Here is a 26,645-nt window from a genome sequence, read left to right as displayed (position 1 = left end):
TTTTTTTTTTTTTTTTTTTTTTTTTTTTTTTTTTTTTTTTTTTTTTTTTTTTTTTTTGTATTCATCTTTGCTATCATTATTTCAAAATGAAACTTTGGTTTCTTAAAAAAAAGAAGTTTTAAGTATATGTTGCCTTGCATAATGTCAACAAGTCAAAATGCTCATGTGGAAGGATTGCAACTAATTGATTCTATCCATGCTCAGACTGAAGGAATGTAAGATTATATAAATTAGAAAAAGTGGGAATGGATACTTAAGTCTACTACTTTGAGAAAGCCATATAGTTGATTAGGAATTTTTTGCTAATGGCGTTTAAAAGCAAAGGCCTGGGCATGAGATGGATAAAATGGACCAACAAATTCTTGGATCGTGTGATTGCAAACACTAGCTCCCGTTAATGGAATAAAACTTTCTGTTATTGTTCTTAATGGTAGACTAAGAGGGCTGTTGAGGGCTAGATTTAAAAGGAGAGATTTTTTTGTCATTTTCTTTCTTTCTTGATTGAAAATGTGTTGAGTAGTTTGATTGAACATGGTATTTGTGGGGTTTTCTTGAACATTTTTATTCCTTGAGGAGAACCAGGAGCATTTTCATATATTCATTTTGTGGAGAGTAATTTACTTATATGCAAAGATGATAGGAAAGTGTTAGAGAATTTACCCAAGGTACATTGGATTTTTTATATTTATTTGAGACTAAAAATAAATGCGAAAACTTCAGGTTTGTGGTCTAGAATATTCCTTTTGCTGAAGTGAGGGCTTCTGCAAAGAAAATGGGGTGCAACCTTGTAACATGTCAATTTCTTACTCGGGGATGCCTGTGCATGATAAATTCATGAGGCTAGAGTTTCGGAAGCCCATGGAAGAAGATGAAGTCCTTTATAAGTTTGAAAAATGGAAGTCTTACCTTTCTAATGGGGGAGATTGGCTCTTTGACAAGCAGTTCTTGCCACCTTACCTACCTATTTCATGTCATATTTTCCTGTGTTTAGGTAAATAAAAGTGGTAAGTTTGGAAAAAAAGTTGAGGAATTTTTGTATGGCTGATAATTCAGACAGGAACCCAAGCCATCTTGTACACTGGAATGTGTTGTCTTTGCCTATTGATTGTGGTGGGCTGGGGCTACTTGAGAAAGAAAAAATAGTACTGGTCGCAATGGGTATGGCACTTTTTCAGTGAATCAAATCAAATTTGGCATGAAGTGGTATCTAGCATTTATAGAAGAAAGGAAGGCGAGTGTTTACCTATTTAGACTTCATTGTCCACGATATCTAAAAATGGAAGAACCATTCAACCTGCATACCTCTAGCCGGTAGCCCAATTCAGAATAACTTAGATCACGGTAAAAGTTCAACATTGAACGCCTATTAGAATCATTCCATAATTGCTAGCAAGCATAGAGTCTAGTAGATAAAAGGAGAGAGTAGTCTTGTCCAGATAATTTAACTCTACTGCCTTCTCCCACCTAAAACATGCAACCAAAGGCTGCAGTATCCAAAATATATCTAAGCTTGGAAATATGCAAGCAACTGCTGCAGGACATTTCTGCACCTGGTGATACACCTGACTTATCCTTCCCATACCTACCATGGTGCATTACTTTCTAAAAGGAACCACAATATGCATTTGGTTAAAAATGTGTCGTTTCACTTAGCTATATTTATGACGCCAAGACCTCTGTGTTCCAAAGAGCGAGAGACCTCTGTGTACTTTATTAATAGGCAGCCTCCATCCTAGTCTGCACCTCCCTAAAGAATTCTCCTCTCCTATGTTTATCGAAGTTTCTACCTTAAAGACAAATAACTAGTCTGCATCTTAGTACCAACCTCTTAGGCAGGACAGAGGCTTAAGTTTGGACTTGGACTGCAAAAGTTTGCATTCCAACTAAATTAAATGGGGCAAATTGGAGGGAAGTGCTATTTAATACACACACACACACACACACACACACACACAAAATCTAAGACAAAGGAGGGAGGGAGAGAATTTCAAACACTCTTGTAATACCTACTTTCTCCGCTAAAGCTATGACCTTTTCTTCATAATTGTTTTTAATATTGCTAGACCCCATGTCACTCTGAATTAATCCCTACTTGGCTGAATGAATGAAAGTCGTATCCACACTATGTAGTACTCGAAATTGTCTCACAAGAGGTGGCAATTGCCTGATATGGGTATAGCTTGATTGTTATATTTGTCACAATAATCCCTATCAGCACATTTTTGTAAAGTGAAGTGTCGTTCTCATCTTCTGATCCGTTGCTTTAGGACGTGGTTCTAATCTGTTTTCTTTTCATGTCCCTAATAAGTAAACTTGGTCTGAAAGTGGTTAACTGTTGCTATTGTTTTCTTTCAGGAAAAAGTATTCCAACAGCCATTTCTGCTGGAGCTGCTTTGGCAGTTACTTCTGCACTAATTGATGTTGGTGGTCAGACCACAAGAATTGACAATGGCAAGGAGTACTACCCTTACACCACCAAGAAAAGATCCCACATCGAGTAGCATTACTAATATTTACAGCAATTGGTTGGCTTTCTCTTTTGGTTTTCCAGAGATGTAATTATACTCTCAGTTCTCTTGAGCGAGCTTAACAGCGATGGTTGTATGAATAAAAAGGTAACTCTCAATTGGTTCAACTTGTTTTTATGGTTAGTTTCGGATTTGTCACCATTAATATGTGTTGGAAGCCTTTTACTCGCAAAATTGTCAATGGCGCACTATGTTTCTCTCTTTCAGGTCAATTTTATATCTCACTATGGTTAGTTTCTTCGGTTCTTTCTCATAATGGATTCATATATATATATATGTACTTTTGAATCAGTTTTATGCTAAGCTACATTTAATCCTTTACGACATTGAAGCTTGAGTTGTCACATTACTTAAGCATCTAATATTAATCTCTCACTTCCCTGCATAGCTTAACAACAGATTAGAAGTTTGTTATTACCATAACAAAGATAAACAAGGTCTCTTAGTTTAATCAATGCTCATCTTTCAGGTTATAGCTTGACAAGTCTTTCTAGTTAAAGTTCAACTCCAAACTTTAGCTTGATAAGTCGCCGAACATCAAACTTGGCTTGTCAGCTCTCGACAAACTCGACACTTTGGTCAAGTTTCACCTATCCATTTGAGCTGGTCTAGCTATTTAACTCAACTAAAGGTTAGATTATAGAGCTTGGATGACCAATTCTACTTAGTTGAAACTTACCCGACACCCATGATATTAAAAGTGTCATATCTTGAAATCAAAGGGTGACTTCTCTTGTAAGGAATGGATATGCACATAGATGTGAGGCAATATATTAACCCTAATATTGGCTCTCCCATGGACTTCTTTTTGGGCATAGGAATAATTGGGTTCCTTCAAAAGCACTATTTCTTACCAAAGCTTTATTCTTTACATTTTGTTGTGTCTCAAAAAAGAGTCTTACAAGTTCCTATCTCCCCCCTTTCAATGGAATATATATATGTTTTATGCATGGAGGTGTGCTTGATTCTGATGCTTTGGATACCACCCCCCACTACTTTTTCTTGTGCATTCTATTCTTCTATAAAGTCATTGAGTTTATGCAATCCATGCAACTTCTTTAACATCTGTACAACTCTCTCGTTTTTTGATATGTTTGTTAGTAAACCCTAGATGAATGCTAATTCGTTACTCGTACAATATGTACTTAATACTTACTGTATCGATTTCAAAGCAATTGTTCATAATTTATTGTACTTTTATCATACCCCAAACAACGTATCTTATAACGTAACTAAATTTTCAATCAATCAACTCAAAATTGCATCGCCTACGATATGATGACGTATGCTCAAGCTTCGGAGTATCAAACATTACAGACTCAGAATGGTTTCATACATCTTTAGCAATCATCAAAATCCTTATTAGTTTTTAATATTTTAAGCAATATCTACTCTCAAAGTAAATAAAGAAGTAATCATCAACAATTACTCTTTTTTAGTATAACAAGTGAAGATTTGAAGATTATAAAATAGAATACATGTCAATTAACGTTGAACTGTATTTATAAACTACGGTATCTTGAATTATTTCTTTTAAAACTTATCTAAAGAATAGTTCAAAATTACATAATATATACTTTAACCAATTAATTTTTTAAATGGTTAATCAGTCTTTAAAAAAAAAAAAAAAAAAAAGTGATCTCTCAACCTTCTATATTTCCATAGCATGAATACAACGGATTGGTAAAGAATCAAACTTTTTGAATATTGATTCTTCATCTCTTTTTTTTATGCGTTTTTTGGATTGGAGTGAACTTTTTTACTTTTGAATTTAGGTTAAAATTATGTAATTACCGGAAAGAATAAAATTATTTAGAGAGGTGAGTTTTAGATCATTGAAGTCTTCTCGCTTCCCAAATTAGTACCAAATTTAAAATATCCACTCATTCCATGAGTATATCTTATCCAATGAAACTATACCAACAAATGAAATACTCACACATACCAAAAAAATAAAGAATCCAAAGACATTTGATTCATCCCTGGAACCGACCCAATTCAACTTAATCCAACACTGTTCATCATTTTTCACAGTTCCCCAAGTCACACGGAGAGCGAGAAAACAAAAAAAAGAAACGCAGTAGAGAAGAGGAGATGAAGATGGAAGAAGAGTTGTTAATTCCATGTTCAAGTGTTTTAATTATTAGCCCAAAGCAACAGAGATAGATATCCACCGCACCTGTGAGCTCCCATGGTGGTTCTTCACACGCTTCTTTGGGCCCCTCCACCTCCCACCTCTTCCATACTAAATACTCTCTCCACCCCCCCTAACAATTTCTGTATATTTCTCGCAGATTCATCAGATCCCAACCCATAAAGCAAATTCTGCAAAAAGCAAAAGCATTCCTGCTCTGCAAACCCCTCTTTCCTTTGCTTTCCCCCTCTCCTTTTCTCTTCTTTTCCTTCTTTTCCCTCTTTATCCTCACCCCTTCATTCCCTTCTCTTCGTTAAACATCACCGCTTTCTCTTTTCCTCTCCTGGGTTTCTGTCGGCGATGATTTTTTTCCCTCCAAAACCCCTCTCAATCGCCTTCACCCCATTTTAGGTGCTCTCTTAATCTTCAATGGCTTTGCATGATCCTTTTAGTTTTCGTGTGAAATCCTCCCTTTGATTGGTTTTTATTTGTGTTTGTGTGGCTTAATCGTGTTTTCTTTCGGATATGATATGCTCTGTTCTTGTTAGTGGCTTTAACGCTCTGTTTTTTCTCTGACTCTGTATGTTTCTTGGGAAATTTCGTTTTGGGTTTTTGTGGGTTTTGAAACTAAACCCTGATTAGTGTCTAGAAAGTTCTCGAAACCCAAATGCTTCTTCTGGGTGTAGCGTAATTAGCATTACACACTATGTTCTGTTTTTGTTTCCAGAAAATGACGAACTCATGGCTGTCTTTGTTTTTGTCCTTTCTCGTGGATGATAACGTAGTAATCTTGAGCTTGAAGGAGAATTTCTCTTCTGGGTTTTTGCATTTTTGTGGTGCTTTTAGATGAAAGCCTCTGTGGTTTGGTTTAATCTTGTGGATTTCTCTGTTTTGGAATGTTCAGGGTTCTGGCACATAGATCTGATACTATCCGACAGGAACTGTTTGGATTTCTATGTACTACTTTTGAGGTAATATTATTTTATGAAGTTACAAGATCTTTGTATTTTTTTAATCCATTTGAGTTGTTTATATTCAAAATAGTTTGGGATAGCTTAGCTACTTTTGTGTTTTAATTTTGTGAGTTCGATGTTGCATGTCTGTGTCTAGAACTGCTAATATTTCGAGTCTTTTAAGGAACTTTGGTTTGAAATTTTCATAGTTTGAGGCGATCTTAATCTATTCACTTACTGTAACGGCTAGCTGTTTTTGTTTTATTCTTCTGTTCTTCCTTATTTTATAGGCTTCTGAGAACTTTTTGACATAATTTGGATTCAGCTTCAGATTCTGTGAGGAAATCGGACTGTTTTCGACTGCTAGTTATTTCGGATTCAGGTCTTTTTCCGTATCACCGAGAAGATGCAGAGGCCACCACCGGAGGACTTTCTATTGAAGGAGACCAATCCCCATCTTGGTGGGGGGAAGGTCACCGGAGATAAGCTGACGAGCACGTATGACCTTGTTGAGCAAATGCAGTATCTCTACGTTCGTGTTGTCAAAGCGAGAGATTTGCCTGGAAAGGATGCTACAGGCAGCTGTGACCCTTATGTGGAAGTAAAGCTCGGAAACTACAAGGGTACGACTCGACATTTTGAGAAGAAGTCAAATCCTGAATGGAACCAGGTTTTTGCGTTTTCGAAAGACCGGATTCAGTCTTCAGTGCTTGAGGTTACTGTGAAGGATAAAGATTTTGTGAAGGATGATTTCATGGGTCGTGTTTTGTTCGACATGAATGAGATTCCAAAACGTGTTCCACCCGACAGTCCATTGGCTCCTCAATGGTATAGATTGGACGATAAAAAAGGCGTTAAACTGAAAGGAGAGCTAATGTTGGCTGTTTGGATGGGCACTCAAGCTGATGAAGCATTTCCTGAAGCATGGCATTCAGATGCTGCGACTGTCAGTGGAACCGATGGTCTAGCGAATATCCGATCGAAGGTGTATCTTTCACCCAAGCTCTGGTATTTACGGGTTAACGTTATCGAAGCTCAGGACTTACAGCCTACTGATAAGGGTCGATACCCGGAAGTCTTTGTGAAGGCTATCCTGGGAAATCAAGCGTTGAGAACACGGATTTCTCAGAACAGAACAATCAATCCTATGTGGAATGAGGATTTGATGTTTGTAGCTGCAGAACCATTCGAGGAACCGCTGATTTTGAACGTTGAGGACCGAGTTGCTCCGAATAAGGATGAAACCCTTGGTCGATGTGCAATTCCTTTGCAATACGTCGACCGGAGATTGGACCATAAACCCATCAACGGCAAATGGTTTAATCTCGAGAAGCATGTCGTCCTTGAAGGCGAAAAGAAAAAAGAACTCAAGTTTGCTAGCCGAATTCATATGAGGATCTGTTTGGAAGGCGGTTACCATGTTTTGGATGAATCTACACACTACAGCAGTGATCTTCGACCTACGGCGAAAGTATTGTGGAAGCAGAGCATTGGGGTGTTGGAGTTAGGTATCCTCAACGCTCAGGGACTGATGCCTATGAAGACTAAAGACGGTCGTGGGACGACAGATGCATATTGTGTAGCGAAATACGGGCAGAAGTGGGTTCGAACTAGGACGATCATTGATAGCTTCACACCGAAGTGGAATGAGCAGTACACTTGGGAAGTTTTTGATCCTTGTACGGTGGTTACGATCGGTGTTTTTGATAATTGTCATTTGCACGGAGATAAAGGTGCAGGGACGAAAGATTCACGGATCGGGAAGGTGAGGATACGTCTTTCAACTCTCGAAACGGATCGGGTTTACACACATTCGTATCCTCTTCTAGTTTTACATCAAAATGGAGTGAAGAAGATGGGTGAGATACATTTGGCAGTGAGGTTCACTTGCTCATCCTTACTGAACATGATGCATATGTACACACATCCCCTGCTTCCCAAAATGCATTACATTCATCCTTTGACCGTGAGCCAGCTCGATAGCTTAAGGCATCAGGCGACTCAGATTGTATCAATTAGACTGAGCCGGGCCGAGCCACCGTTGAGGAAAGAGGTAGTCGAATATATGCTGGATGTCGGCTCCCACATGTGGAGTATGCGAAGAAGCAAAGCGAATTTCTTCAGGATTATGGGAGTTTTAAGTGGATTAATAGCAGTAGGGAAATGGTTTGATCAAATTTGCAACTGGAAAAACCCGATTACGACTGTACTGATACACATCCTGTTCATAATACTCGTCATGTACCCCGAGCTCATCCTGCCCACCATTTTCCTCTATCTGTTCTTGATCGGAGTTTGGTACTACCGGTGGAGGCCGAGGCATCCGCCACACATGGACACCCGTCTGTCACACGCAGACTCTGCACACCCTGATGAACTCGATGAAGAATTCGACACATTCCCGACATCGAGGCCTGGTGACATAGTGAGGATGAGGTACGACCGACTAAGGAGCATTGCTGGGAGGATTCAAACCGTTGTTGGCGATTTGGCGACTCAAGGAGAAAGGCTGCAATCCTTGCTTAGCTGGAGAGACCCGAGAGCGACAGCCCTGTTTGTTCTGTTCTGTCTTGTCGCTGCCATTGTCTTATACGTCACACCGTTCCAAGTCGTGGCGCTGCTGACTGGATTTTATGTGTTGAGACACCCCAGATTCCGGCATAAGCTCCCCTCTGTGCCACTCAACTTCTTCAGGAGGCTGCCTGCAAAGACAGATTGTATGTTGTGATAAGAGCCTGATTACCGACCAATGTCTGCAGCTCCCCTCCCATAATCTTGGAACGACCATCATCGACATCATCGACATCACCAACCACGGTATCGCTGTTATTTCTGCATTCGTCTCTCAGTTAGATAATCTAATCAAGGCAGGGAAGAAAGAAAGAAAAAAAAAAAAAAAAAAAAAAAAAAAAAAAAAGCAAAAGCACAGTCTTGTTTGCTTCTTGAATCTAGAGTGTCTGAATTTTTTGTTCTTTCATGTGTTTTTTCTCTTGTTTCCTTCCTCTGTGGATCATGTTAAAAACTCTTTTCAATGTCCATAAAATGCTGTTAAGCTCCCACCCATTATAAATCATCTTGTAATGTAATGATGTATGTATTAGTTTTGTCTAAAAACTAGCTCATCTCATCACCCGTCCATTGGACAAGGAAGCGACCGTGCATACGACACGATAGGCTACCAGTCGAGGTCGGGAGGGAGGGAGCGACCGAGGCTATCGGATTTAGAATTTGTGTGCTCTTAGCATGTGGTTGTTTGGTGTGGAGGAATTTAGGGACAGTGATATGTTTTATCGAAGAAGGACATGTTTGATGCGAGACACGAGGAGGCTGTCTGGTCTGTTGTGTGTAGTGAAAGCTTATCTCTGTCGGTCCACTTGCTTTGTTCCTTATCTGCTTGGTTTTTAAATATTATTATTATTAACCAAAACTCACCGTTTTCTGGGCTCTGTTTTCAAATATACGCCCACCTCTTTTTTTTTTTTAATAATTTACATTTTTGTTTATATATATATATATATATATATATATATATATATATATAGGAAAATGATAAATATGTAGGGATTTCTTTCTTCTTTGGTACTCAATTGTTATGATGGGCTTGATCATACTGGGCCACAGGCCCAATATATGCACATGATATTAATTCGTTTCTTTCTTTTTTTGTACTCAATTGTTATGATGGGCTTGTATCATACTGGGCCATAGGCCCAATATATGCCTATGATATTAATTCGTTCGTTCATTCGTCGAGCTATTTACTCGATTGTAGACATATCTGGAATATTTCTAACAGACGAACAAATAGTGAAATTATGTCATATTCTCGCGTTCTAATAAAAGGGTTTCTGTACTCGAAACCGACACAGGTGGATGGGTATTCTCGCGTTCTAACAAAAGGGTATCTGTACTCGAAATCGACACAGGTGGATGGGTATTCTCGCGTTCTAACAAAAGGGTATCTGTACTCGAAACCGACACAGGTGGATGGGTATTCTCGCGTTCTAACAAAAGTGTATCTGTACTCGAAACCGACACAGGTGGATGAGTATTCTCGCGTTCTAACAAAAAGGTATTTGTACTCGAAACCGACACAGGTGGATGGGTATTCTCGCGTTCTAACAAAAGGGTATCTGTAAATCGAAACCAACACAGGTGGATGAGTATTCTTACGTTCTAACAAAAAGGTATTTGTACTTGAAACCGACACAGGTGGATGGGTAAAGAATAGATAAAGGTAGGAGCCAACTCTCTCGAACTTATTTTTATTATTTTAAATCTAACCTTAGAAATATGTTTGAAAATAATTTTGAAATGTCAAAAGTGGTTTTAATAATTTCAAAATTATAAGTTTAAAGTCAATTTTAGTGATTTTGGGTAATTAAAATTATTATTTAAAACTCATTCGCTCCCCTAGCTTTCGTCTCTCAGTGTCAGTGTCGGTCCAGTAGAGTGCTTTCGTCGTTGGTGTTCTTTCCGATCTCTATGCATTTCACCGCTCCACTGGAAATTCCTTCTGCCCCTATCGTACTCCAGCTTGTTAGTTTCCACCGCCTGTCCAGAGTTGAGCCCTGGGATTTGATAATTTCAGGGTAAATGTAATATTTTTTTTTTCCCTAAAAAAACAAAATTAGTGTTTGATAAAAATGTCTTTTGAAATAATCAAATTAGTTTAAAATCGCTTTTCTAAGAATGACTTTTTCCAAAAGGTAATTAACTAAGAAACAAATTAAAATCACAATATAGTAATTTAAACGTACCCAAATTAATTTATAATTAAAATCTCAAAAGTCAAACATTATAAAATAAAGAGTGTTTTAATAATTAAAAAATACCTTTTTTTTCATTAAAAAAAAGTATTTAAATTAAGTATATATATCATAATTTTGGGAACCGACCAACCATTTTATTTATTTATTTATTGATGGATTTTTTATATAAAAAAAAATTCCTACGTTTAATTATTTCTTGAAGAATCCATGCTCCTAAAAAATAGAGTATATTGAATTAAAAACATTTAGTAAATTTGATATTATTAAAAATAAAGTCAAAGAACATGAGAAAATTGATGTATTTTTCGACAACTTTATTTCATAAATTATATGTTGTCATACAATGAATTTGGTCGTGTCTATTTTCAATTATTCTTTTCCACTGAAATTAATTACTTTGAATATTCTTGGCCACTAAATCAAATTGCAAAACAAAATACTTTTTTCATTAAAAAATCTATTTTTTTTAATAAATAATTTAATCTTATAAATTTTTAAATAATATTAAATAATAGCCTTCAACTAAGCGTGCTTTGTTACCCTACATTTCATTGTCAACTTTGGGGTTGAAATTAAGAATATCGAGAAAATTAAGATTTTAAAATAATAAAATATAAATAAATAATCGATAGTTTCTTATTTTAAAAAACGATTTTTAAATATTTTTAAATATTTTTTACAAAGGAATATCTAATTTGGTCAATTGCGTACGTGTTATTTCATACCATTTTCAAAGTTTAATTAGCTGAACTCATGTAAACTAAAATTGATTAATTATTCAAAAAAAACAATTATTTGATAATTTTTCAAAGGCTCTATGATAGTGACGTTCCATTATATAAAAAAAAAAGTCAACTATGACAAAATTTATTTTATTTTATTTTTCATTTTTTTTAATATATGATTCGATTAATTAAATTTGTATTTGGTTTTAATAATTAAATGAATAGTGGTGTAAGTCACGCAATCCTAATATTTGAACTAATATGCAAAATTAGAATTTTAATAAAAACAAGTTTATTTAAGAAAACTATACCCAATTCTTTCTTTTTTTTAATTTAAATAAAATATTTTTTTTATTATTATTCATGTAACCGTCCAAATCTCCTCTATGAACTTTGTTTAACGGTGTCAGTAGTGGAGATGTTTCACACCCTTATAAAAAAAATGATACGTTTCCCTCTGCAACCGATGAGATCTCACAATATCTACGGGTGGTGGGTTTGGACTCTTACAATTTCGGATTATAAAATGTATAATAAGGGTAAAAAGATTTAAAATTAAATTTTTTTTAATTTAAAGAAATTGTTTCAATAATAAAAATTTCATAATTAAAGGCATGGGACAATATGGCATTATTGTGAGTGACTCTCGCTCAAAGGTTAGTGAATCCTACTTCCGTTCTTTTTTAGAGAAAGAACCGACCCCGACTAACCAAAGGGGCTAGCTGCTCTTTTATCCGTTGTTATCTCTGACCGACTGCATTAGCACTTGTAGAATTGGCCTTCGACAATAACGTAGGAGTCGTTCAAATAGAAGTAAGAAACGAATTCAATTTATCCACGGCAACTCAGTGCATTAACATTCTCTTTCTCTTTCTGGCTTAGCCTATCGTAAAAATGGCACTGAACACCCCTAATGAACTCACTTGTGTTTAACTTAACAATTCTATATTATGTGAATTCTAGGAATTTTTGTCACGATAAGGTCGTATAGTTGATTTTACGATAACATAGACAATGCATGCACAATACAAAAAAAAAAAAAAATAACCAACCTCAAAAGAGGATGAAACTGAATAACCGGTCAAAACCACCACAACCAACCTCAGCCCACGGTCGGCCTTGCGCAATATGGAAGAGTTGCGATGGCTTTGTGCGGAGCTGACGGCGGCGAAGCAATTACTCCGACAGAGAGAACTGCAAAAGAAAACAAGAGAACGACAGGTGACGCTGTAGATCGACGGTGGAACAGGAGGAGCCGAGGCGGTGTCGCAGGCAGCGAACGTCAGAGGAGACCACCGGGGTGCGGCAGCGAGGGAGGTGGGTTGGCGAAAGATGCAAGAGGCAAGGGAGTAAGAGGTTTCGTGAGAAATAAAGGGGAAATTTTAATTGGATTATTAAAATCCTTGAATTTATTAAATTCTAGAAATTTAATTATCTTTCACTTATCTTAATTTGTTTAATTAGCTTAATCAAACCACAAAATTAACTTTACTTGAAAATCCCAACATTATAATTACCTATTTTTTATTACTGAAGGGTAAATCTGTCTATTTTAAAATTTTACTGACTAAATAATATATATGTAAAATTTGGAGGATAAAAAAATTATTTAAATCAATCTTTTTTAAAAAATAAAATACAAACTAATAAATCCTAACTAAAATATAAATTTATCGATAAATTTGTTTTTGTTTTTAAATAAATAAATATATTTTTTTAATATTCTGTTAGAAATGTCCTTATGTTCCGGATTAGTTAGAAGACCAAGAACATAACAATAGCGGGAAAAGTGGGTACGGTACCTGTGGGCCCCACCGATTTTTTAATATTTTTCTACAGTACTTTTAAACAGTGAGGTCTCAGCCGTCCGATCACAAAATCCGGGACCCACTTACTAACTTCCTTCGTTACATCAACGGCAATTCTAGAGCCACGTCATTGGTCAACTGTCCCAACTTTGCATTTCCCCGTCAACTGCTTCTTTTGATAATTAATTAATTAACTCATAAAATGAATAATTATAAATAATAATAATAATAATAATAAGTATTAAAGTGAAACAACCCTCATTAAAAATACCCTTATACCTCGTACCTGCCTTTCTTTCTCAACGTATTTTTTTTAAATCCCTATTTTACCCCTCTTCAGAGGGTCACGTTCACGTTCACTACTCCTTAAGAGTAAAAACTATCTTTACTAACTAATAAGAGTCATTCCAACTACTTTATTCTCACCCACATGAATCCTAGTAAAATTTTCAAAAGGTCAACCCAACATAGAATTGTTCCAAACAAAACATACGTTTGACTATTGAGTTCTTATAATCAAACTATCTAAAAGGAAGGCGCATCTTGTTGATATAGATAGTAATTTTCATTTCCTTTAAGCATTTCTTAGTCATTTTTATCCTCAGAACCTCTTTCACTCGGATATAGTCTCAGTTCATTTATGTACCTGTTCTTTACTTGCGTGTCACTATATATATATATATATATATTTATTTAAAAAGTGAATATTATACTTATTTCTTGCCATTTTTGGGAGGGTGTCGTTTTCTAGATATTTATTTTACCCGTAAAATAATATTATTAACGTTTTAAAATATTGGAACTCAAAGAATAAGAACGGTTATACATTTCAATATATTCATCAAAGTTTTTTCAATCAAATTATTGTTAAATATAAAAACTAAAATGTATTATTATATCAATATTTTATAAATAAAATTTCCCTAGCTATGTGAAAAACATGTTGATAATGAAATGAAGTTTGATTAAATATTATATATTATAGAATTCCATTATTTAGTATAATTAGTAAATTAAAAATAATACTTAACCTAATCTCACAATAATCTCATTCTTTTATTCCCCATAATTATACTTAACAAACATTGAAATGCTTTGTTCTTCATAACCCCAAAGCTGCCTCCCAACTGTAAAGTCATAGTCGTACATCCCATTTCACCATGTGGGAGCCACCTTCATCATCCCATCAACCCTAACATCTGATCCGATCGATAACGGTTTGGTTTGTTGTTTTTGAAAGTTGGCTGTGACAGTCGAGCAAACAAGATATATATGAATGAACCCAGATCACTACTTAAAGCAATGAGGTGTGCCTTGGTTCAATCATAAGAATCCAGAGTCGAGCGTGGTTGACTTGGAACAATTCCATACTGAGTGATCTCGTGAAATTTCCTCAGAAAACATGTTAAAAAGAATTTGTGTTAGTTTGTGATGATAATCCTCCACGGTTAGAAAATTTTAAATTAATTTTTATTTTAGGTCAGATTTTAAAAAATAAATTATGGTAATGTCCTCGAAACCATGAATCGTTTTATAACCGTACATGGTAATATGACGCGATATGTTATGTTTGGTTCGACGTGTTTTAAAAAGAAACATAAAACATTTAATGAAATTAACAGATAGCAAAATTGTTTTTTTTTTTCCCTCCTCAAATTACTTGTTCTTGAAGACTTTTATGCTCATGCAATGGTGTAAAAATTTCATTTTTAACTTTTTTTCAAATTTACATATTTAATATTACCAAATTTTATTTCTTACCATAAATATTATCGCCGTCGTTCAAACCCAAATAACTGATTAGTAATTTATCTCGTCAAGATGAACTCAACTTGACCTAAATTATCAAATAAACATACCCATCAACCCAATTTTTCACGAGCGTGGGTGGGTCTTGAGTTTCATACAAGATCGAATTTTTAAATTTTAATCTAGATTATTTTAACCCATTTGACTTGGGAAAATAATTTAAAAAAATTATAAATAAATAAACTTTGATTTATGGAAAGTCCTTAATTTCTAGAGAGAGAAAAGAAAAAAAAACAAAAAATATTTTTTTTCTACCTTCTACCTCGATTATTTTCATTTCATTCAATTCAATCCATTTTCTCTCTCCTCTCTCTCTCTCTCTCCTCATAACCGACTGATCATCTCTCTCTCTCTCTCTTAATTACCTCTTTTTTTCTCTCTTTTTTCTCAAAGGGATCATACAAATATGTGAGAAATCGAAATTGAAATCAAAGAATACACCAAAAAAAAAAAAAAAAAAAAATTGGTTGAGAAGTGAAGCTTGGTGCCGCCATTAATGGAGTAATTAGTGAAGAAATCTTCAAAGGATTGTTCATCATCATCAAGAAGAAGAAGAAGAAGAAGAAGAAGAAGAAGAAGAAGAAGAGCTTGGGTTTAATGGCTTCTTCCAATATTAAGAACCAGGAAGAAGAACAAACTCCTTCATTATTCAGCTTCCAAAACAACAATTTTGCTGATCAATTACCCTTCTCCATGAATCTCCCTTCCATTTCTTCAAATTTCATGTAATTTTTCATCAAAGTTTACTTTTTTGATCTTTTTCTGTATTGGGTTTCTCTTATTTTCTTGTTTTTGTTTGGATTTTTAGAACTAAAGATGGAGGAGGTGATGATTTGGGAGAATTGGATCAAGCCCTTTTTCTGTATCTGGATGGACAAGAACCCTCTTCAACCACTACTACTCATCACCAATCACGTATTTTCCTTCTTTTTTCTTTTTTCTTTTTTTTTTGTTGAATTTTTTGGAAATTTTGAATTTTTTTGAAGATTCTTTCACACTAACAACATGGGTTCTTACTGATTTTTTGATTTGATCCTGTTTTGTTGTACTTCTTTGACTGTTTCTGTTTCTGGGTTTTGAGTGATTCCCTTCCTTTCATGCATACAATAATTTCATCAAATTTCATCAAATTTCATCATGAATTAAGGGTATGGGCCCAAAGATTCATTACATGCATTCAAATCCATCTAACAAACAAACCCTTTTAAATTTTTTGCAATTTTTCCCAATCTATTTTGTTTAACATGAGTCGGAGATTTTGTGTAGTGAATCAGTTTTCTTTGCAGAGAGTTCGAGCATGAGACCGCCGATGTTGAACATCTTCCCGTCGCAGCCGATGCATGTCGACCCGTTGCCGATAAAAGTAAATTAAAAAAAAAAAAAAAAAAAAAAAAAAACCCATCTTCTCCAACTTGTTATTATTATTTGGGTTTGAATTTGATGATGAATTTGGATTTGGTGTAGGGAAGCACAGCAATGATTAACCATGGTGATTCAAAGATCAAACCATCAGAGCCGTCCAAAGAGTTGGCCAACCAACGCAGCAATGGAGCCACCGTATCCGGACCAACCCTAACCCAAACCACGACAAACGAACCTCATCCCAAACCTCCAAAAGTAACCATTTTTCTTTTTAAATATTACACAACATGTCCTTTTTTTTCATTATTAAATTAAACCCTTTTGTCACAGCGTGAAGCCAACAAGAAAGGGCTGACCTCAAGCTCAGACCAAGAAGCCCCCAAAACTCCAGACCCCAAGGTCTCAAAATCCCACCTTTTTCCTTAAAAAACATGTTTTTTTGGCTGTTTTTTTAACCTTAATAACACTCATTTTGGTCACTTTCAGACCCTTAGAAGACTGGCTCAGAATCGAGAGGCTGCTAGAAAAAGCAGGCTGAGAAAAAAGGTTCCTTGTTTTGTTCTTTTTTTTAGCCTAAATTCTTGTTTTTTTTTTTTTTTTTTTTTTTTTTTTTTTTTTTTTTTTTTTTTTTTTTTTTTTTTTTTTTTTTTTTTTTTTTTTTTTTTTTTTTTTTTTTTTTTTTTTTTTTTTTTTTTTTTTTTTTTTTTGCCTAATTTTTGGTGTTTTTTTAATGAACTTTCAGGCGTATGTTCAGCAGCTAGAATTGAGTAGGATTAAGCTCACGCAGCTGGAACAAGAGCTACAAAGAGCAAGAACTCAGGTATATAATATAAATTCTTCTCTAAAGATCCTTTCTTTATTTCATGTTATTGTTTTTCTTTAATTAGGGTATGTTTCTCGGAGGTGGCGGTGGCGGTGGCGGCGCTGCCGTTTTAGGACCTGACCAAGGACTTCCCGTCGGCCTCCATAACCTCACCACCGGTAACATTCCACGACTCTCTGTCATGTTAGAAATCATGACTCTCTACAATAGTATGATATTGTCCAATGATGATAGTATTCCTTATGATCATTCTCTTGATTGTGTGTAGAAGCAGCGGTGTTTGACATCGAATACGGGCGGTGGCAAGAGGAGCACCACCGATTGATGTGCGAGCTCCAAGCAGCGGTGCAAGAACATTTACGGGAAAACGAACTGCGGTTGTTCGTCGATAGTTGTCTGGCTCATTACGACGAGGTTCTAAACTTGAAGATGATGGTTGCTAGGTCCGACGTCTTCCACCTTGTCTCCGGCATGTGGAAGACGCCGGCGGAGAGATGCTTCATGTGGATCGGCGACTTTAGGCCCTCCGAGCTTATTAAGGTACCTTCATCATTATCTCATTCTTCTCTTACTTTCAAGTCTCCTTATTTTCTGCAACTTTTTCATGTAACCAAAATTAATTACACAACGAACGTTTACATGCACTTTAATGCAACCCGACAAACCTTTTTTCAACCCGAATTTTCGATTTTACAAAAATTTAATCTAACCCAAATGAGAATAAACTTAACCCAACCCAACCCAACTCAAGTTTTGATTATCTGAGTTAGTTATCTTATCGAGTCATATGAACACTCTTAGATCAAAGTTACAATAGTTGTATTATATTTATAAGAACAGTTCATCGGACTAATTTTTCATGACTATCAGTTGCACTATTCTAATCATATCGAATAATTTCTCGTTCATGAAACAGATTATTTAGATATTGTTAGAACACGACACTGAGAAAACAAGACAGAAATTTAACGTTGTCAAAAGGGTAAAATCATAGGACGAGATGCAACAACTTAGGATGTTTGGTTGCTAACAAAATATCCATATTAAATGACGAAAGTGTATTGAAATTTTCCACAATATGTAAGGATTAGGTATAACATTCTAGAAAGGCAATTCCTCTTTGCTACAATTTCAAATGGGAAATAATGTTTTTTTCTCTCTCTAAACCTAATTTTATTTTATTTTTATTAATTATTTTATTTTATTGGTTTCATATTTTCAGAAAAAATATCATTTCAAACTTTGTCTTATAAATTATAGCTTTCCTAAAATAATAAAAATAGTATTATGATGGATATACAAATAATAGTTGCATTCAATATTAGACCTAGTGGTATATATATATATTACACTAATCTTTTTAAATTATTTTCTAATATTGTATTTTAATCAAGTTATATATTTAAAAATAATAATGGTTCTTATAATTCTGACCTTAGCCTAGGAGTGTTCTGAATAACTCAACCAACCCAGATAATCCAAACCCAAATCGTAAAAGTCAAGTTGGGTTAGGTTAGTTCGAGTTTAGGCTAGATTAAATTTTTTGAAGATCGAGAATTTGGTTCGGTTTGTGGGTTGATATTTTGTTGGTCGGGTCAACTCAATCCAACCCTGACATACTTTTAAACCGAATCGAATTTTCAATTTTTCAAGTTGGGTTGTGAACTTTATTTGGGTTGCTCGTGTCACCAACTCAAAATTTTTAAATAAAATGTTACGATTGAAAACACGAGACGTAAGCTAATACGGGTTATACTTGTGGCACATAGATAATAATGGGTCAAGTAGAGCCATTAACAGAGCATCAACTAATGAACATTTGTGGACTGCAACAATCAACACAAGAGAGTGAGGAAGCATTGTCTCAAGGGCTTGAAGCCCTAAACCAGTCCTTATCAGACACCATCACCTCTGATTCATTGAGTACCCCTCCCAATATGGCTAACTATATGGGGCAGATGACCTTAGCCATCAACAAGCTCTCCTCTCTTGAAGCCTTTGTAAGACAGGTACCCCTCTTTCTCTCTCTTCCCCCTCTTTCTCTCTCTTCCCCCTCTTTCTCTCTCTTAATAATGCCCATCAAACTTATAGTATGTTATCATTTCTTTTACAAACTATAGGACAAAAGCTACCAATTATTTGTTCAAAATAATATAACTATCGTAAAAGAATATCGATAATAATCAACGGGTTTTTTTTACCGGACAACGTTAACTTTTACGAGCGGGAGATTTGAGTATTCGGAGCTGGACAGACCTACCCCATCTCCAACTCGAAACCGACCTTTTCTTGTCCCATTATATGCCCATGTGGTTGGTTGGTTGGTTCTAAAGAATCTACGAATATGTCTTCCTCTTGCATAAGTCATCGTCTACTTTCAATTTGTTCTTTACCTACCCTTCGAAACTCGACCTCACCTTTGAAAGTTCAATGATATTTCGTATTTCGTATACATATGTATTTATCTTTTTTTGCTGAATTTGTGTTTGTTAATGGGTATTATAGGCGGATAATTTGAGGCACCAAACGCTTCACCGGTTGCATCAAATGTTGACGACTCGTCAAGCCGCAAGGTGTTTGCTAGCCATTGCAGAGTATTTCCATCGTCTTCGAGCTCTTAGTTCCTTGTGGTTGGCTCGTCCAAGGCAAGATTAAACCAAATTACGACCCTTTTTAAGTCCCAAAACTCTCGTCTTTTAACTTCTCTCCCTTCTCATACTTCCTTTAACTCTCGATCTCTAAGATAACTATAGAACAATATAGATATATAGACAAATATACCCTTCTCTCTCGCTCACTCCATCGTTATAACTAAACAAGTATAAAAGAAAAAAATAGATGATAGACAAATAATATATGTCGGTAAGATCTTATCTGTAATATGATAAACTCTACGTTCTCTTAATTGATCATATATGTATTTTCAACCGCAACAAGTACAAGATTCGAACTTTGGTTCTCTTAGTTGAGGACGTCGGATAATCATATCTTAAACAATCTCTTATGGGTTCGTTAATTTTTATTAGAATACTATTTAGAACAATACATGTTAATTATCGTTGAATTACGGGATTCGGATGATTTGTAATCAAATATTTTATTAAAAAAGTGTGATGATGATCCTCCATGGCTTAAAAAAAAAATTAAAATAGGACCACAATTCAAAATTTTTAATTATGTAGCCATGCAAACCAAGACAAATAATAATATTATTATTATTTATTCCCTTTGTACCACTTTTTTTTTAATTGTATTTAGGGTTTTCCTTGATTTTGACCCTATACCAACCTTCAAAAATATTTATTTTTTAAAAAAATTACGATATTGCCCTTTTCATTTCATAACCGTTCTAAGCCGGGTTTGGTGTTTTTTATCCATAACACCCAAGTTGAGAGGTAATAGATATTGTCTGTTTTGGCTTGTTACTTATCGTCATCAACCTCACATTTTAAAATGTGTATACTAGGAAGAGATTTTCACACTCTGTTGTTCCCTTTTCCAACTGACGTGGGATCTCACTGTCCACCTTTCTTGGCAGCCATCTGGCTCTAATGCCATTTGTAACCGTCCAACTCCACTGCTAGTAGATATTGTCCATTTTAGTCTGTTACACATCGTCGTCAGCCTCACGATTTTCAAACGCATCTACTTGGTAAAGGTTTCCACACCCTTATAAGCTTTGTTCTCTTCTCTAATCAATGTGAGATCTCACAATCCACCCCTTGGGGGCCAACATCCTCATTGACACACCACCCAATGTCTTGCACTGATACCGTTTATAACAGTCCAACCCCACCAGCAGATATTGTCCGTTTTTGCGAGTTATGTATCGTTGTCAACCTCACGGTTTTAAAACACGTCTATTAGGGAGATGTTTTCACACCTTTATAAGGTTCGTTCCTCTCTTCAACCGACGTGTAATCTCACATTTCTACTTCAAATATAGTTTTAAAATGTCGATGAAAAATCGAGAATAACGTTATAATTTTTAAAAAAATATTAAGTATTCATTATAATTTAACCCTCTATTTGCACATATATTAAAATTTTAAAATATGGGCCATTGGTGCATGGGATCACAATCATATGCTATAAAATGGATGAAAATAGGCTAAGTTTAACAGAGTAGATTGCTCCCTCCCTATCACCACAATGAACGCCATGGTTACCATCTTTCATAACATCACCTCTCTCTCTCCATTTTGGTGCTTTTGGTTCATCACTGCCCTCCTCCTTCATTTCTTCCTCAAAAAACTTCTCCCAAACCCTAAATCCTCGATCCCGGGCGGTTACGCGCTGCCCCCGAGCCCACCGGCCCTCCCTCTCATCGGCCATCTCCACCTTCTCACCCCAGTTCTAGTCACCTCGTTCCAAACCCTAGCTCGTCGTTATGGCTCCCTCATCGAGCTTCGACTCGGCGCATCCAAATGCGTCGTTGTCTCTACCGCTACAGTTGCCAAAGAGGTCCTCAAAACTCATGAGCACAATTTCCTCTCCCGACCGGAGTTCGGTGCCTCCGAGTACTTCATCTACCGAGGGTCGAGATTTGTCATGGCTCCCTATGGACCCTATTGGCGATTCATGAAGAAACTTACCATGACACGGCTTCTCTCGCCGCCACAGCTCGCTATCGCCGCCGCGATCCGAAGGGACGAGGTGGGTAAACTAGTGGAGAGAATTGAAGCAAATTCAAGAGAAAAGAAACCATCGGATTTGAGATTGGAATTTACCACTTTGACAAATAATATCATATCAAGAATGCTTTTGAGCACAAGATGTTGTGATGGAATTGATGAAGCTCAAGAAGTTCAAGATTTGATGTGGAAGATCAATAGGCTTGCTGGGAAATTGAGTTTGGGAGACATTTTGGGACCTTTGAAAGTGCTTGATTTCTCTGGAAATGGCAAGAAATTTGTTACAACTATGAAGAGATTTGATGGGTTGGTGGAGAGGATAATGAAGGAGCATGAAGCCGCCGTCAATGGCGGTCGTGATCCCGACCGAAAACTAGACGTATTGGACATCTTGCTCGAGTGTCACAACGATCCAAATGCGGAGATGAACATATCAAGAAAAGATATCAAATCCTTCTTACTCGTGGGTTTATTATTTTAATTTTTGCATGTTTTTTTTTTAAGAATCACGACTCTCTATAATGATATGATATTGTTTACTTTTAGGATCTTTTTATGGCGGGTACTGACACGACAGCAACGGCGATACTATGGGCGATGGCGGAGCTTTTGAATCGTCCAAAATCAATGGAGGAGTTAAGAAAAGAGATAATTTCGGTGGTCGGAGAGAAGAAGCTAGTTCAAGAATCCGACCTCCCTAACCTCCCATATCTCCGGGCGGTGGTGAACGAAACACTCCGGCTGCACCCATCGGCGCCGCTGATCATCAGAGAATGTTTAGATGACTGCATCATCAACGGCACACTAGTCAAGGCGAAAACACGAGTCTTGGTCAACGCTTATGCTGTCATGAGAGACCCAGAATCTTGGTCGGAGCCCGACAGGTTCTTGCCGGAGAGGTTTCTAGAAGGGTCACATGAGAACATCGGTAGCCACCGTATGGAGATGAAGGGGCAAAATTTCCGGTATATTCCGTTTGGGAGTGGGAAGAGAGGTTGCCCTGGTTCCTCCCTTGCCTTGTTAGTTTTCCCATGTGCAATGGCGGCCATGGTGCAGCGGTTTGATTTCAAGGTTGACGGAGACGGCGACGGCGACACCATCGATTTGACACCCGGCCCAGGTTTCGCTGCCGAAATGGCAACACCGCTCGTTCGTTACGCCAACCCCATTAATAAGAATACTTAAATATTAGCCGTGTCAATACGTATCTTGTATAAATATATCTACTAAGTTTCTCTTTGTCAATTCGAATATAATTTAATAAAATAATTCGAAAAGTAATTATGATTAAAATTTTCAAAGAATTAATTAATTAATTTCCGTGATAATACAAAAATTTATGGAAAAACATCATTAAAATTGGACTTTTGTATAGTTATTTGTTTGTACGCTCAAATTTCTTTTAAAAGTTGGTGAAATTTTTAAATATTAGATAAAATAACATATTTTATCAATGGGATATATTTTATATTTATTATCATATTTAACTACTCCATAATTATTAAATGGAAAATTATTTTTTCAATCAATCAATATATATATATATATATAACTCAATAATTGGAGGGACCATGATAACAAATATATAATAAAAAGAAAATAAGTTTAAATCTAATTTGAAGTTTTGTGTTTATTTCAAAATTTTAAATATTTTATTTTGATCCTCGAACATTAAATAATTATATTTAAAAATTAAAGAATTATGAATAAATAAATAAAAAGAAACCCAAAATGATACCGAACCCCATGTAGGTAGATTGTGAGATCGCACGTGGTAGATAAATTAGAAATATAAATATAAAATATTTAGAAAAAGAAAGTAGGCAAAGGGGGTCAATGAGACAAAAGGTACTAAAACACATCAAATAACAAATCCACCAATAGACAGTTTGAAAAGATGGGTTCAAATCCAACGCCAAATCCATTGCCCCTTTCCTTATTTGGGACTTTTCTTTTAATTTTTTATTTAATTCCAACAAAAATTAAAAAAAAAAAAAAGAAAAAACATTTAATTTATTATTATTCCATACAAATTTCTCCTTTCTTTTCCCATTCAGTCTCTACTCTCTTCTTATTCCTTACAAACCACATATTTATATTGTATAACAACAACCCTACTTCCTCCGTCTCGGTCCCGTCTCCGTCCCCGTCTCATTGTATCATCTGATTTGATACTGCCTTCTGTGTATTCACGCACACGCAATTCGCTCGGTTATCGCTCAATGTCTGCAAACAAAAAAAGAACATGTATAAAAGATGTCTCTTGTAAACCTCGTTTGATTCAGAGCGAATGTAAGTAGCTTGTACCTTGAACTGTCTCTGAAGCTCTTTGATGTAGTCGACTGCTAAGTCCAACATGTCGGCCGTGTTCGTTTGCTGTAATAAGATGAACGTAAATAGGTTTTGAATGTGGGATTTGTATGTTAGGAAGGGAGTTTTATATATGTGTATACCTTGTCCATGTTCGGTACAAGATCTTGTAGCTTCCTCATACGCTCGCTGATTCGAGTTCGTCGTACCTATTGATGGATTGTGATTTGATATGAATTAGTAATTTGATAGATTTGTAAGTGATGAATATAATGTGACGCTTCTCTCACCCGTTCGGCGATGCTGCGTGGATGAGTAGCGCAGCCTCGTTTCGCTCTAATTCTACAAGGAACAGCGTCTTGGAGCTGCAACAACTTCTCAATGGAAGCTATGTCAGATGTGTTCTTCGGCAAGCTCAAATGGTGCGATAGTAAATGAACTCGGTTCCCGATCTCGCCGTTCTAATCAACACGAAACACGCTTCATATCATATACACAAAAGAGAAAAACACAGCTTATGATCATCTCAGGTAATCAATATAATCCATACCTGATGGCTACTAGAAAACAACTTCCTATTACTATCCGGGTCGTGTTTTACGACAGGAAAAGTGTCGGAGAACTGCGACGATTCGTTCCAGGAAGCGAACGGGAACCCGGTCGGAGTAAAGAACTGAGGCTCTCCATTGGTGTTTGTAAGCTTTTCATTCCCAATTACTTGTTCAGAGATGTGAGAGAGCATTCCCAGAGAAGAAGGCAGCAAAGAGGAGAAGCTAAGTTCCCCTCCACCATTGTTATTACTACCACTCAGCCTATTAAAACTTCCCCCACCATAGCCTACATACAATCAGTTCATCAAGAATCTAAACAGAAAGTTCATTTCAACTCAATAATCCAGAGATGAACATCAAATCATTTCAATAAGAACAATATAAAACTATGAATTCATCCATCAATATATATATATCAGATCAGATTAAACATGAAATGGGATGAAATTCACAGGGGATGTTGACTTATGCCATTAATGGAACTAAAATTTCTCAAAAGTAAAACAGAGAGAGACAGAGAGATTCACCATTTTGATTGAGTTGAGAGAAAACTCCAGCAGGAGAGCTACTCTGACGAACAAGATTAGAACCCAGAAAACCAACAGAGCTACTCATTGAAGAAGAAGAAGAAGAAGAAGAAGAGGAAGAAGAGGAAGAAGAAGAAGAAGAAGAGGAAGAAGAACAGTTCACGGCGGTGCTCGGGCGGGGATAATGCGGCGGGAGACCAGAACAATAGTTTCCGGCCGCCGGAGATTCGGAGTCATTACGACTCCCAAATCTAGAAACCATCCGCTCCGATTCAGAGCTCTCGAAGGGATTAGAGCGCTTAGAATCAATCCCCTGAGCGTAATCCGCAAGCAGAGAACTGGGAGCAGAGCGAAATCGAAGCAACGCCGAATTGGGTTGCTGAAAACTGTGGTGGGTATTCGAACCCATCAATCAAAAATCAAAACCCCCAAACCCCAAATCCCCAAATCCCCGAATCCCCCTTTTGAAGAGCAGCGGCAAAAATGGAAGTTCAAACCAAAACCCTCTTAATCATACCTGTAGAAAACCAGAGAAATTCGTCTCTCGCTTTCAAGAACCAACGAAATGGGTCATTTCAACAGCTTAATTTGTAAGCAGAATGAAGATAAGATCTTATAGAAGAAGCTAAGGATAATGAAAACCGACCCACAAGAGAAGCAACTAACCAGAAGCCATAGTAAGTAAAAAAAAACAGAGTATATGAACAGAAGAATTTGCAGAATCAAAGAAGATAAAAGAAATGGGGCAAAAATCAAAGAGGGAGGAAGAAGAAAGCAAATCAATCTTGTTATGGAACAAGAAAGAGATAGAAAGAGAAAGAGGGCAAATCGGGGTTTTCCCACTCGCGGCCTTAAGGATTTGCTTTTGCTGCTATTACAGAAGCGCCATTGATATCCATCCTCTTTGCTTTAATTACATTAAAACGAAGACCGAGACAAAGCTTTCTATTTTGGGGCGACATTTCGCCAATACTCACACTGCTCTTAGCTTAGCGGAGCCCATTTTCGGTATTATAAAAATTAAATTAAATTTTTTACAAAAAAAAAAAAAAAAAAAAAAAAAACCCTTTAAATTTGTTTTTAAAATTAAAATTACCATATTGCCCTTAATTTAGAATGGGATTGATTAGTTGTTTTGGATTCTAATTTGTAATTTTATTTTGAAATAATTTGGGTATTTTGGTAATTTAGTTTTTTTTATATTGATGTAGCAAATAGTACCTATAAATTTGAGGCTAAATTACAAAAGAATTACCTTTAAATTTGTCCTTTTTAGTTAAAATTACCACATTGCCCTTAATCTAGAAAGTGATTGATTAGTTGTTTTGCATGCTAATTTCTAATTTTATTTTGAAATAGCGTCGGGTATTTTGGTAATTTAGTTTTTTATATTGATGCAACAATTAATATTAAAAGCATGTTTTTTTTAATTATTATTATTATTTTAGGAGGGAGAAATGTTTAGGAAAGAAGATGGCTTGCCAAGGAAGCCGTTTGGGTGGAAAGGGAAAAATGGGCTATATGCTGCGGGATTCACAAATCGTGGATTACTCGGCTCATCAATGGATGCCAAGAGAATCGCCGAGGACATCGAACGGTGCTGGAAAGCCGACGCCAAGTTTTGTACTCCCTTCACGCAATCTCTACCCTCCACGTAGACGACTCTGACTCTACTCTTTGCAAAAAAGAAAAAAAAAAAAAAAAAAAAA

The 26,645-nt window shown here is 36.0% G+C and overlaps 5 protein-coding genes across 7 annotated transcripts in view; 4 read left to right on the top strand and 1 right to left on the bottom strand.

Annotated features, from left to right (window-relative positions):
* Positions 1-2,765, top strand: part of LOC111442280 (outer envelope pore protein 16-3, chloroplastic/mitochondrial) — a 5,460-nt gene extending 2,695 nt beyond the window's left edge. Inside the window, exon 3 of the mRNA XM_023079610.1 lies at positions 2,356-2,765. Within this exon, the coding sequence (XP_022935378.1) occupies positions 2,356-2,501 (146 nt within the window). The 3' untranslated portion in view covers positions 2,502-2,765. The remainder of the gene's footprint in view (positions 1-2,355) is intronic.
* A 1,904-nt stretch (positions 2,766-4,669) lies between these two features.
* On the top strand, positions 4,670-8,678 carry LOC111442275 (FT-interacting protein 1). 2 transcript variants are annotated; one of them, XM_023079604.1, is made up of 3 exons: positions 4,670-5,073; positions 5,567-5,633; positions 5,906-8,678. In XM_023079604.1, the coding sequence occupies exon 3, from the start codon at positions 6,022-6,024 to the stop codon at positions 8,341-8,343; it is 2,322 nt and encodes a 773-aa protein (XP_022935372.1). In that variant the 5' UTR covers positions 4,670-5,073; positions 5,567-5,633; positions 5,906-6,021; the 3' UTR covers positions 8,344-8,678. The 2 variants fall into 2 exon arrangements, with proteins under 2 accessions (XP_022935372.1, XP_022935371.1); XM_023079603.1 differs by having other exon boundaries at positions 4,671-5,073; positions 5,941-8,678.
* A 6,363-nt stretch (positions 8,679-15,041) lies between these two features.
* LOC111441485 (bZIP transcription factor TGA10) lies at positions 15,042-19,842 on the top strand. Of its 2 annotated transcripts, none has more exons than XM_023078504.1 (11): positions 15,042-15,454; positions 15,538-15,644; positions 16,004-16,092; positions 16,194-16,346; positions 16,422-16,490; positions 16,578-16,637; positions 16,834-16,911; positions 16,979-17,072; positions 17,183-17,454; positions 18,684-18,923; positions 19,420-19,842. In XM_023078504.1, exons 1-11 carry the CDS (start codon positions 15,327-15,329, stop codon positions 19,567-19,569), a joined length of 1,440 nt encoding a protein of 479 aa, XP_022934272.1. In that variant the 5' UTR covers positions 15,042-15,326; the 3' UTR covers positions 19,570-19,842. The 2 variants fall into 2 exon arrangements, with proteins under 2 accessions (XP_022934272.1, XP_022934273.1); XM_023078505.1 differs by having other exon boundaries at positions 15,043-15,454; positions 16,016-16,092.
* Positions 19,843-21,023: 1,181 nt separating this feature from the next.
* On the top strand, positions 21,024-22,780 carry LOC111441548 (3,9-dihydroxypterocarpan 6A-monooxygenase). The gene is made up of 2 exons (XM_023078588.1): positions 21,024-22,011; positions 22,095-22,780. Exons 1-2 carry the CDS (start codon positions 21,067-21,069, stop codon positions 22,731-22,733), a joined length of 1,584 nt encoding a protein of 527 aa, XP_022934356.1. The 5' UTR covers positions 21,024-21,066; the 3' UTR covers positions 22,734-22,780.
* Positions 22,781-23,575: 795 nt separating this feature from the next.
* Positions 23,576-25,886, bottom strand: LOC111442479 (transcription factor bHLH130-like). The gene is made up of 6 exons (XM_023079932.1): positions 24,937-25,886; positions 24,409-24,695; positions 24,149-24,319; positions 24,002-24,067; positions 23,856-23,924; positions 23,576-23,774 (listed from the first exon to the last, which is right to left on the bottom strand). The coding sequence occupies exons 1-6, from the start codon at positions 25,343-25,345 to the stop codon at positions 23,700-23,702; spliced, it is 1,077 nt and encodes a 358-aa protein (XP_022935700.1). The 5' UTR covers positions 25,346-25,886; the 3' UTR covers positions 23,576-23,699.
* Positions 25,887-26,645: the final 759 nt, after the last annotated feature.

Source organism: Cucurbita moschata, unplaced genomic scaffold (genome assembly GCF_002738365.1).
Source record: "Cucurbita moschata cultivar Rifu unplaced genomic scaffold, Cmos_1.0 Cmo_Scf00004, whole genome shotgun sequence".
Lineage (NCBI taxonomy): Eukaryota > Viridiplantae > Streptophyta > Magnoliopsida > Cucurbitales > Cucurbitaceae > Cucurbita > Cucurbita moschata.
The sequence above is the reverse complement of the archived record's forward strand: the minus strand, read 5'-3'. Positions and strand labels throughout refer to the sequence as shown.

Bases quoted from the DNA above. Each gene is read 5' to 3' on its own strand.
- LOC111442479 (XM_023079932.1), bottom strand. From the start codon at position 25,345: ATGGGTTCGAATACCCACCACAGTTTTCAGCAACCCAATTCGGCGTTG. The intron at 24,696-24,936 runs GTGAATCTCTCT...GATTGTATGTAG, and splicing joins CTCTCAACTCAATCAAAATG to GCTATGGTGGGGGAAGTTTT. The intron at 23,775-23,855 runs GTACAAGCTACT...TTTTGTTTGCAG, and splicing joins AGCTTCAGAGACAGTTCAAG to ACATTGAGCGATAACCGAGC.
- LOC111441548 (XM_023078588.1), top strand. From the start codon at position 21,067: ATGAACGCCATGGTTACCATCTTTCATAACATCACCTCTCTCTCTCCA. The intron at 22,012-22,094 runs GTGGGTTTATTA...GTTTACTTTTAG, and splicing joins ATATCAAATCCTTCTTACTC to GATCTTTTTATGGCGGGTAC.
- LOC111441485 (XM_023078504.1), top strand. From the start codon at position 15,327: ATGGCTTCTTCCAATATTAAGAACCAGGAAGAAGAACAAACTCCTTCA. The intron at 16,093-16,193 runs GTAAATTAAAAA...GATTTGGTGTAG, and splicing joins TCGACCCGTTGCCGATAAAA to GGAAGCACAGCAATGATTAA. The intron at 18,924-19,419 runs GTACCCCTCTTT...TGGGTATTATAG, and splicing joins TTGAAGCCTTTGTAAGACAG to GCGGATAATTTGAGGCACCA.
- LOC111442275 (XM_023079604.1), top strand. From the start codon at position 6,022: ATGCAGAGGCCACCACCGGAGGACTTTCTATTGAAGGAGACCAATCCC.